At 39.2% G+C, this 11667-nt stretch overlaps 1 protein-coding gene across 1 annotated transcript in view; it reads left to right on the top strand.

Annotated features, from left to right (window-relative positions):
- The first annotated feature begins 1811 nt into the window (after nt 1-1811).
- The window catches only part of LOC149255315 (uncharacterized), a 71610-nt gene continuing 61754 nt past the window's right edge, over nt 1812-11667 (top strand). The window contains exons 1-4 of the mRNA XM_089455007.1: nt 1812-2181; nt 2281-2378; nt 3462-3678; nt 3778-3862. Of these exons, the coding sequence (XP_089311133.1) occupies nt 1812-2181; nt 2281-2378; nt 3462-3678; nt 3778-3862 (770 nt within the window). The remainder of the gene's footprint in view (nt 2182-2280; nt 2379-3461; nt 3679-3777; nt 3863-11667) is intronic.

The raw sequence follows: 11667 nt of genomic DNA, 5'->3' as shown, positions 1-11667 counted from the left end.
GGAATAGGGGTAGGATCATTGAGGTACCCAACCTCTTTGATTAAACCTTGCTACAAGAGCCCTAACGAGGAGTAACAGGACTGGCTGAGTGGGTAGAGACAGATGCGGATGGAGCGGCAAAGAGAGCTACAGTGCAAGAATCCCAAGACAGTGCATAGTTAGCAGGCTGCAACAATGCGAGAGGCACAGGAGTGTTGCACTAGTGCAGGATGACACAGAGAGTTGTGCAACGGTGCGAGATGCATGGAACGTTGCAGTAGCTTAGAGGTCACAGAGGGAGCACTTTTCAGCGGCAGAGGAAGCTTCAGCATCAGAGGATTCTTCTAACCCAACAGAGAGGTAAGTTGGGAGATTTTTTGTTTCTAGAGTTGCTGGAGCAACAACACTTGGGAGAAGTGTTGCATGCAGAACATTTCAAAGGTTCAGGATCGGGTTTGAGTTGAATGCCTTACTTGTTGAGAGGGAGTGTTGAAAATAGCAACAAGAAATGCTAAAAATAGAAGTTCTAAAAATAGCACTACTATAAATAGTAGTTTGGGTACCAGTGTTGGACATAGCAACAAGGAATGAAAAATGGAAGTGCTAAAAACAACATTGCTATAAATAGTATTTCGGGATAGATTCCAATTTTAGTTAGTCCCTGAACTAAAATTGAGAAGTAAAATTTGAATTTGATCTTAGCATCTGTTTGAAAAATAATTAATTAATTCATCTTGAGTTAATTAGTTGTAGAAAATCAAACATGAATTCTATGTAAGGACATGCAACAGTTATCCCATTAATTGAGGAATTTATCCCTTAGTTAAAGAGATAAGGATGAGTTGTAATATTGAGTTGTAATTAGTTAGCTCAGTTAACTGAGTTAAGTCCAGTTAGATTAGTTCCAATAGTTTGTGGAATTAATTGTGAGTTCAGTTAGTTAATGCATGCATGCATGTAACTGCTGCACTTCAGATAACTAAATATTCTCTCATAAATAACTCATGCATGTCAGTTCAGTCAGAGACCCAGTTGAGATCAGATGATGGGCAAGTGTACTATCAGTTGGAGGATTTTACCTATATAGGAAACTCATCCATGCAGAAGGAATTATCTCCTTCAGGATTGCGCAGTTAGATCAGAGGTTAGTGAGTGTGTGAAGAGGCCAATTCACACATGTGGCAGCACCGGACCCCAAGGAAAACTGCACAAGGAAATAGGAGGTTTGGAGGGCAGAGAAGAAGGTTTGTGAGAAGCCTTTGACTGTCTATGAGCAGCAGAGGGATTTTACTGAGAGCTGGATAGCTTGTGAGCTAAATATTTGTGTAATCCGGACATATTTCCACTTGTATGATAATACAAAGATCGGGGTTTTTAGCTGAGGCTTTCCCCAGAGTATTCCTCTGTGTTCATGTGTGATTGATTTCTCATTCTTAGTTATATGTGTTCGATTTGATCTTGCTCAAATTCGATTAATCTACCGCAAGTTTGTTGTAGAAGTAGATCTGGTATTTTTATTTAGTATATTGCATTATCAGGTGATATACAGTGGGAATTTCTACAGTGTTCATGGTAGCGAACCTAAATATTATGGTTGAAGGTTGAACAGGGAGGACAATTAAACTATTCTCAAGAGAAGGTGAGTTGAGGATATAAGCCTAAAGAGAGCAGAAGAGAGTGCTCAAGAGGTTCCAGAGATAGAGAACCAATGCTTTCCAAAAGACCAAGTCCAGAGAGGGGATTGGTGAGGTAAGTGACAGTAGGGAGGACTTGCTGTTGCAGAAGCTTAGTGCAGCTCATAGTGAGTGAGGAACTCATAAAGAAACGAGGAAATGACTACTCATAGTCATAATAGGGGTTCAAAGAGAAGCCACAACGGAAGAAGGAAAGATGCCAAGGAAAATGGCAAAGGAGAGGAGATGAGTCAAGAGATATTTGACAGAGACATTGCAGAACTGAAAGCAAGTATGGATGCCATAATAATGCTGCTAGAAAAATGTGAAAAGAACCAAATTTATGGTTGGACTATGAAAAGAAATAAGATAAAGTGGAATTTGTTGCAGAAACAGATAAAGAGGAGAATGTATATAAAATTAAGAGAAGAAAGAAGAGCAGCTGAGTTAGAGATGGAAGATGACTATTATAGACCTGAGAAAGAAGATTACCTTGTTGAGGAAGGAATTATGAATGATTTTCTGAACTGTTGGACAAGTTCAGATCAGCAGAGAGATGTGATGATTGAAACATCAAAGAAAGAGGAGCCTAGTATTTTTTAAACTAATGATTTGTGTATGTATGCAGGTGATGAACAACCTTTAGAAGATATGTTTATGCAAGTTGCTGAAGAAATGAAATTGTTAGAAGAGATGGTTGTAATAGAACAGTTCTTGATTGAAAATGTATTCAAATACACTAAAGATGGACAAATGTTGAAGACTACTAAGGAGGCTGAGGATGATGAATCTAGTAAGACTTGGAAAAAAGATGGCAGACGGCCTGAAGACAAAAGGAAATTTCAGATTGCAAAAGGATAAATAGAAAAGAGGTATGAATATAACCTTAAGACAGGAGCAAACAAGAGTATATGTGCAGTACAAACACTTGAGGTAATGGAATTATCTCTTAAATTTTTATTCAAAAATTATGAACTTGTATTGATAGTTAATGGACAAGAAATTGTCTTGGAAGGACATAGTGGAACATTAATGGAAAGGACTCTTACTAAAGAGTGTACTATGGAAGATAGTAGAACATAGATTTATAAAGAGAATTCAGCCCAAGGAGGAACAGTTAGTCCAGAAAAGGCTATGAAGAGGAGAGGAAAGGAGGACAACCAAGAACTTAGGAATAGGTTGCCAGAGGCTAGTGCACAACAGAAATTTGAAGACATTGTTATTTGTACAAATTCCAAAAAGAGTAAAGGTTAATGTAATCAACAAACTGAAAATAGACATGCAATATCAGAGGATGAAGAAAAGGATGCTTTCATGAACTATGCATATTCAATGCGAAAAATAGGGGTTCAATGGAAGGTGATATTCGTGGTGTTGACAGTAATTTTTATTGTTGTAAAAGGGACTCTACAGTGGAATGAAAAATCTATTGTATAAGGTCATTTTGTTTCCTGTATAGAAACAAAGAAAATTAGAGAATGGCAGATTTTGGTTGAAAAGGAAGGGGCATGGAAAAGGCAACGTAGTGGCTTACATATTTGTAGGGAAGAAACAAGAAGAATGAAAAGAAGTGTGAAAGGAAGGAAGGCCAAAGAGAACATAATTAAGAAACTAGACAACATCCAGAGTAAAGTAAAAATAAAAGAAGACTTTTTTGAGACAAGACAATATGGAGGAGGATATGACAAGTTTGACATGTCATATGTGCATCAAAAGAATGATAAATCAGAGAAATTAAGGAGCAGAGTTAGTGGGGAATGTAATGTATTTTCTGATTTTGAATTATTAATTGTTGAATGTGGTTTTCAGGATGAAGGACAAACTACTCTTGGAGATATGTTTGCACAAGTAAACATAAATAAGTATGTAAGTTCTGGAAATGCAAAAAGTCAGTTTTCCTTATGGAAACAAGAAGATGAGAGTAAGCAACTAGTTGACTCAGAAGTTTGGGATGAAGGAAGGAAAGTTGGCATAGCTCTTAACCAAGTCATTGCAGAAGAGAAAGAAAATTACAGAGGATGTGAAAGTATAGTCCACAAATAGATTTTGTTTTTAATCCAAAGAAGATTTGAATATCGAGAGTTTATTTTGAATTTGCAATTGAAAATTGGGATGAACAGTTCAGTTAAATTTAATAGGAATATGGAGGAAATTGAACAAGGTTCAATAACTAAAATATTTGCAACTGATGGACAGTATGTGGTTGAAAGGTTATATGTTCTTGTATCAAACAAGAAACAATCTTCTTTTGAGATTGAGAGGATTCTACTCAAGATATTGGATAGGTGGATGATGAAAACTACAAAGGTGATGAGCATGAGGAATTTTCAAAGTCAACAAGTCAAGGAAAGATGGAAGGATATACAGGACAACATAAAGAAAATGGTTTATAGATAGAAGAGGATGCTGGTGATTGGGTCAGAAATCAGAATGAACAGTCAGGTACAAGACAGTGGAAAATACATAAAGTTGGAGCTCAATTCTATTGAGATGATGACAAGACAATAGCAGACAAAGGAACATAAATTTATGTTGTTTCAGGAGTTGTTTATGCAGGATATCAACACCAAAACATTATGCAAAGGAGATGCTTATGACAACAAAGAAAAAGGACGGATTATATTTTTGGAGAGTGCAGGGAGAGCCGAAGTGATCAGTTAGGGTTACAGAAAATTGCAGGGATCATTTCTAATGGAGGGTGGCAGAGGAGGGAGCTCGACTCCCTCCTACAAAGACGTTGTTGCCAGCAGAGGTAAAACATCGATGGTGAACAACAAAGGTTTTGCGGATGAAAGGAACAGGAATAATGAAAAGGAGACAGATGGGACCAAGACCAAGGAAAACAGCAGCACAAAGGACAAGGAGGAAGAAGACAAAAGTTAGGGTTCAAGAGACAAAAAACAAAAGGGACCTTGCAAACCAAAAGCAGAAATCACTCCTAGAGTAATATTAAATGATCCTACTCTGCAGGCGCACAAGGAACACATGGGGACCTACGCCATTATCTGTAAATTCATGGGACTATGGCCCACTGAAAAAGCTTTACAAATGTGGATCAAGTATCACTGGAGACCCAAAGGAAGCATTGACCTACATCTGGGGTCAAAAGGATTCTTCACAGTGGTGTTCTCAAACATTTAAGATAAAGATAGAATATTCAAAGGAGGACCCTACTTTTATGCAGCAGCCAGTCTCTATATGAGGCCTTGGAGGATGAACTTTGTCCCAGAGCGGGAGACTTTCTCTTCGGTTCCAGTTTGGGTAAGGCTCTATTCTCTACCTCTTGATTATTGGAAAACTAAATTGCTAGCTGCCATTGGCAATAAACTAGGACGTTTTTTCAAAGCTTCTGAAGCCACAAGAAGAGGGAAATATACCTCCTTTGCAAGGATATGTGTGGAAATGGATCTATCAGGAGCGCTTCCGGATGAAGTTATCTTGGAAGTTTTTGATGAGGAGTGGGTGCAGACAGTGGACTACGAGCATATCCCATTCAGATGCCGTAGATGCCATGAACATGGACATCTGTTCAGAGACTGCCCTCTCAGTAAAGCAGACAACAAAGGTAAACTTAATACAACGAAGGACTCAGAAAGCTTTCAGAAAGTGGCAAGTAGAGGAAAAGGAGGAAAAAAGGGGCTAAAGCAACAACATAACGAGGGGCAGAAGGTCAGTCAAAACAAGTTTCAAGTGCTGGAAGAGAATGAAGAAATCACAAGAGAAAACCAATCTCAGGAGGAAGGTCCTAATGAAAAAGAGAAAGAAGAGGACAACAAACAATATCAAGATATTGGTTCTCAAAAAGAGACAATGATAAGTGAAACAGAAATGGAGATGGACCAGGAAATGACCCAAAGTGAAACAGATCTAGAAGATCATGAACTACAAGAAATTCTCGATAAGGAAAACCTGGATCTGGAAGGATTCTTGATGCAGGGAACCAAAGGAGGAATAGATTCACTGCCTCAAGAAGAATGCAACAGAATACAACAGTTGTTTTTATGGAAAACTCAGGAAAGAGGGTTGGATAAAGGTAAAAACATTCACAAGCAGGAGCACAGAGGTGTGAAAACAATGAAATCAACTCTAGGATTAGCGACTAGAAATCCAGGAAAGAAGAGGGGCAGGAAAAAGCAAAATGAGCTCTTGATGGAGTGTGGAAAGCTAATGATAGATTCGGGTAAGATGAAAGATCTAACCAGTTACTCCTTTACAAATCTTTAATTATGAAGTTCATATCTTGGAATATCAGAGGTCTAGGTAGTAAAAGAAAACAAAGAATGTTAAGTAACAGAATGAAACTAGCAATACCAGACATAATCTTCATTCAGGAAACAAAATGCTCCATTCAGAAATTAAAACAAATCCATAGCAAATGGCTTAATAGATTTGAGTTTCTAGAAGTTAAAGCAGAGAACACAGCTGGGGGCATTCTCACTCTATGGAACCCCCAAAAAATCAGCATAATAGATGCGGAGGCATCAAGAAATTATTTATCAGTAATCATTCAACCAGTGGGGGTTTCAGACACCTTCCTGGTCACAAATGTTTATGGTCCTCAAAGAATAGATGAGAAACTCATTTTTCTTGACTCCCTGGTAGATCTTAGAAGTAGACATGAAGAAATACCCTGGGTCATGGGAGGAGATTTCAACATGATTAAATCTCTTTCGGAAAAAAAAGGAGGTACCAGAATGCTAAGTAAAGATTTTGTAGCATTCCAATCCTTCATAGAAGATATGAAACTGGTTGACTCTGAAACGCACAATGGCCTTTTTACTTGGAACAACAAAAGAGGAGGTGAGGCCCAGGTCACCTCCAAGTTAGACAGATTTTTTATCTCAGAGGAGTTGATGCTCACAAATAGAGAAATAACAGCTAGAGTTCTCCCCTTTGGAGGCTCTGATCATTGGCCGATTCAATTAGAAATCAAGGGGATCGATTCTCCCAGGAATAGACCCTTCAGATTTGAGAATATCTGGCTCTCCCACCCAGATTTCATCAGCAACATTGAAAAATGGTGGTCTGAAGATTTGCAGATCCAGGGCACTAAAATGTTCCTCCTACATAAAAGACTACAGCACATGAAACTCAGACTCAAAGAATGGAACAAGAAGGATTTTGGTAACATTTTTGTGAACAAAAAATCAGTGGAAATCAAACTACAGGAACTAAATCAAGCACTGATCACTGATGGTTTTGATAAAGTCAAAAGTGAGCAAGCTGATAAACACAACCAAGAATGGGAGAATTTATGCAAACAAGAGGAAATATTTTGGAGACAAAAGTCTCGAGTTCAATGGCTCAAAGAAGGTGAACGTAATACCAGATTTTTCCATAGATCCACCATGGCCAATAGAGCACACAATAGAATCTCTTCGATATTGAATGAGAATGGGGAGCTTCAGACCTCTCATAAGAATATCGAAGTTGTGTTGGTACAGCATTTCAGAGGCATCACTAAGGAAAATAATCTAGACAGAGAGCAATGCATTAAGGAAATTACAAAAAATATCCCTAAGATGGTGTCTAGAGAGGACAATTTTAACCTGAATAAACCAGTAACTGAAGAGGAAGTCAGTGAGGTCATCAAAGATATGCAGAATGGCAAAGCTCCAGGACCAAATGGTTTCAATGTAGACTTTTTTAAGGCCTGCTGGAATGTTGTCAAACAAGATATTCTGAATGTTGTGGAGGATTCCAGAAGAAACAAGACTATTCTGAAAGCCCTCAACACCTCCTTCATCTCCCTGATCCCAAACAGGATTCATCCCTGACTGCTGATAAGTACAGACCCATTGCTTTATGCAATGTGGTATACAAAATTATATCCAAGATTTTGGCTAGCAGACTCAAACCTCTACTTCCTTCTTTAATTTCAGGGGAACAATCTGGTTATGTGGAAGGCAGACAAATCCTAAATAACATTATTCAAGCCCACGAGGTAGTTCACATGCTAACCAACAAGAGGCAGGTTGGTATGATCATGCAATTAGATATTTCCAAAGCGTATGACAAGGTGAACTGGATCTATATCAAGAAGGTCCTTACTGCTTTTGGGTTCGATCACAACTGGGTCAGATGGGTTATGGCTCTGGTAACTTCTTCCAGCTTTTCGATTTTGGTGAATGGCTCGCCCTCAGAGATCTTCACTCCTTCTAGAGGCCTTAGGCAGGGAGACCCACTCTCTCCTTTTCTCTTTATCCTCATGATGGAAGGACTGGGTAGGTCCATTAAACATGCCAAAGCCTTGGGAAAGATTAAGGGACTCCAATTAACAGAGAACGGTCAGGCAATGACTCACCAACAATTTGTGGATGACACCATGCTGCAAGGTATCCCCACAGTTAAAGAAGCTTCAGCGTACAAACAAATCCTAAATGACTTTGCCTTGGCTACAGGTATGGAAGTTAATCTCTCCAAATCAAATATTTTTTTCTTAAATACTAACATTGCAATTTAGAGAAATATCTCCAGAATTCTGGGCTTTCAAAGGGATTCCCTCCCTTCAAAGTATTTGGGAATTCCCCTTACAGCCAGACCATTACACAAAAGTATTTGGGAACTGGTGCTCAACAAGATGCAAGACAAAGTCAAAAAATGGACTATCAGATCGTTGAACCTAGCGGGTAGGTTGATTCTGACAAAGGCCATTCTACAATCAATCCCTGTTTTCTTTTTATCAGCCCTCCCAGCTCCCAAAGGGGTCTTACAGCAATTCAGGAATATCCAGAGAGACTTCCTTTGGGGCAAGGAGGAAACAAGGAAGAAATGGGCCCTTGTTTCTTGGGATAAAATCTGTAAACCCAAAAGTCACGGAGGTCTAGGCTTAGATGATCAGGAGATTCTGAGTAACGTTTTAGGAGCCAAGCTCTGGTGGAGATGGGTTAAAGAACCAGAAGCTCAATGGGCTAAAACCTAGAAAGAAAAATATGCAAGCTCCTGGCAAACAAGTGATCTTATAAGAATGTCTGGAAACATAAAAGGCTCTTACATCTGGAATAAAGCTTGGGAAAATAGAAGCCTAGTACAAAACAACAGTTTCTGGGAAATCAGAGCAGGAGATCTAGCTCTCTTCTGGGAAGACAAATGGCAACAAGAACCAACACTGTTAAGAGAGGACTTTATGAGCCTCAAGCAGGAAACAGACTCCCAAGGATTAATCAAAGTTAAATATTTCTGGAGTCTTCCTCATAACTCTGGAAACTGGAGAAACTGGAGAAGCATAGACTGCAGAGATGACAGCTCCATAAAAATAAAAGCAGAGGAACTCATGAGCATGTTAAAACAAAGGAAGATCTTGGTAACAGATGGGCAGGATCAGTTAAGATGGGGCCTCAATAAAGAAGGCACCTTTAATATTAAGGAAGCAAAAAGAATTATCCTGAACCTAGATCCCTGTGTTTCGGCGAAATCCTGGCAACAACTTTGGAGCCACCAAGGGTGGATGAAGATCAAGCTTTTCATGTGGTTAGTTCATCACAAGAAAATCTTAACTTGGGACAATATTTGGAAAAGGGGTGTTATTGGGCCTTCTAGATGTCAGCTATGTGAAGCTCAAGAGGAGACAATGGAGCATATTCTCAACAGCTGCACCTACACCACATGGCTGTGGGATTCTTTTGACACCATTTTTCAACAGACAGACAGAGATAAAGGAAGTATCATTAATACCCTAAACAAGTGGAGAGAAAACTTTTTAGAAAATGAGCTCCTTAATTTGGCCTGGACCTTTACGCCAAGCTTCATTATCTGGAATGTTTGGAAAGAAAGGAATAAAAGAATTTTCAAGGAAGAAAAAACTATTCCTCTTCGCCTGATGGATCTGATTTTGAAACAGATTAAGGAGACTGTTTGCACCACTGTGCGCAATTATCCCAAGAATCCTCCCACAAAGAATGAATTGAGAACTCTCAGGCATCTAGGAATGCAAGAGATCATTCCCCATGGACTAAGCAGAAAGGAAAGAGATTTGGAAATGGAAAAGGAGTTCTGGCATCCTCCACCGAAAGGTTATCTGAAATGCAATATTGATGGGGCTTCAAAATGCAACCCTGGAACAGCAGGTTATGGAGGGGTGTTAAGAGATGAAGAAGGAAACATAATCTTTACATTCCACTGCCATTTAGGTAAAGCCACCAACAATATGGCTGAATTAATGGCATTGGAACAATGTCTAGAGCTTCTAAAACTAAATCATAGCTCAAATGTCATTATAGAAGCAGACTCAGAGATCTCCATTAACGCGGTTAAGAGAATCAGTTGTGGAACAGTGCCGGAGAAGGTCTCAAAACACTGGAGACTAATACAAGTGTACCAAAGAATTCAAAAACATCTCCTGAGTCTTCGAACTGTTAGCTTCAACCATGTTCGACGAAAAGCCAATAAACTAGCAGATATACTAGCCAACCAAGGAGTGATGAATTCAGATTTCAGGATTGAGATGAAGTGGAAGGAGACGCCTCAAAGCAGATTAAAAGCTCTCTACAATGAACAAGCGGTAGAGGACAGAGAAATTTTTAGACATTGGGCCAGAGGGAAAGGTACGGAATGAAGCTTTCTAAGCAAGTTCAATCACATTACTCCGGTTGGTACCTTGAAGAAAGGCAAGCTTAGAGCGGTCACATAATACCCTGGTGTAAATTGACCAGTCTCCTTTTTCCTTCGAATTGCAACACAGGGATCAATATACAGTCAGCGGCAGTCTTCGATGCAAGTTCCAAAGCATGCTTTCACGGGAAGGGCAGTTGGATCTTTCCAGCAGCGGATATTTTCCGGCATTCCTCTTACGGAACGGAAAACCAGGCGCAAAGCAGTTTCCAGGTGATCGCATGGCTTTTGAATGGTAAGTGGTATTGGAATTTTGGGAGCGATTCCATTAGGCTCCCAACACGTGGCAAGGGTGTGGTAAGGAATACCACCCTCCATCGCGCATTAATGAGTGAGCATCTTGGCAATGCGATTTCTCTCCGAGCCGTTCAATTTTGCAGAGTGAATCGACGGTCAGATTTGGTCGTGCTATTTTGTGGGGCCGCTAGTCCTATCAGGCCTTTCGAGACAGTGACGTGAGGGTTAGCGGAGTTTTACTTTGGGTTAAAAAATCATAAAGGTCAACCGAAGGTATTATTTGAGAGGTTAGCATTACTTTTTGTAGAAGGGAGGGTCATATCTATGGCAGAATGCCCTTGATATCTCCTGAGTCCATGAAGAAGTCAGGTTTTTTGTATATGTTGTAACATTACTTTTGGTTTATTGAAATAGAAGGATCGTCTCTTGCTTCAGCAAAAAAAAAAAATACAACAAAGAAAAAGGACATCCACAACATAAAGTTTGGCATCCAGGAGGAAAAGAGAAGGCAGTAAATGCACCTACAATTGAAAGAGGTCAGGCAGCCAATTGGAAGATGAAATATGACGAAGTTTGCAACAGGAACAATTGGGTGACTCATGAACAGGAGTCCATGAATTATTTCAACCTGGGAAGTCTGATGCAGGATCATTATTCAAAACTTATAAGACCCATGACTCTTATTTCAAATTTACTAAAGGGAGTGGGTTCCCTTAATCATTTTATTTATTTTCCTAAGTTTAGTTGAGTTGAGGGGATTTTAGTTGAAAATTTATTTATGAAGAACATGTTGTGAATGTAGAGATCCTAGAGACAAATGAGTAATCCTGGAAAGAGTGAGGATTAAAGGGATTTTAAATGATTAATTTGGGATTCTGTTTGAGAAAAGAGTGGAGTTGGAGAGATACTTTAGGAGAGAGTGAGAGATCGTTGGATCTGAACTAAGTTGGTTCATGAATCCGTTTTTGTATAAATTGTGATTTTTGAATAATAAAAAAAGCTAGCTAGGGGTTAGAAAGCGAGAAGATGGTAAGAGCAAGAGTGAGTAAGAGAGAGGCAGAATGGCTGGTCCAGAACCAGTAACTAGATCTTGTAAAGCAAGACTAATAGTATTCGAATAGGATTGTTTTTGTCTCTATGTAAATATTTATTTTAAGAATACCAAAAA

This window comes from Pinus tabuliformis, chromosome 7 (genome assembly GCF_031772625.1).
Source record: "Pinus tabuliformis cultivar Carrire ecotype Pingquan chromosome 7, CPIR1, whole genome shotgun sequence".
Classification (NCBI taxonomy): Eukaryota; Viridiplantae; Streptophyta; class Pinopsida; order Pinales; family Pinaceae; genus Pinus; species Pinus tabuliformis.
Note: the sequence above shows the minus strand (reverse complement) of the source record. Positions and strands in the feature narration are given on the sequence as shown.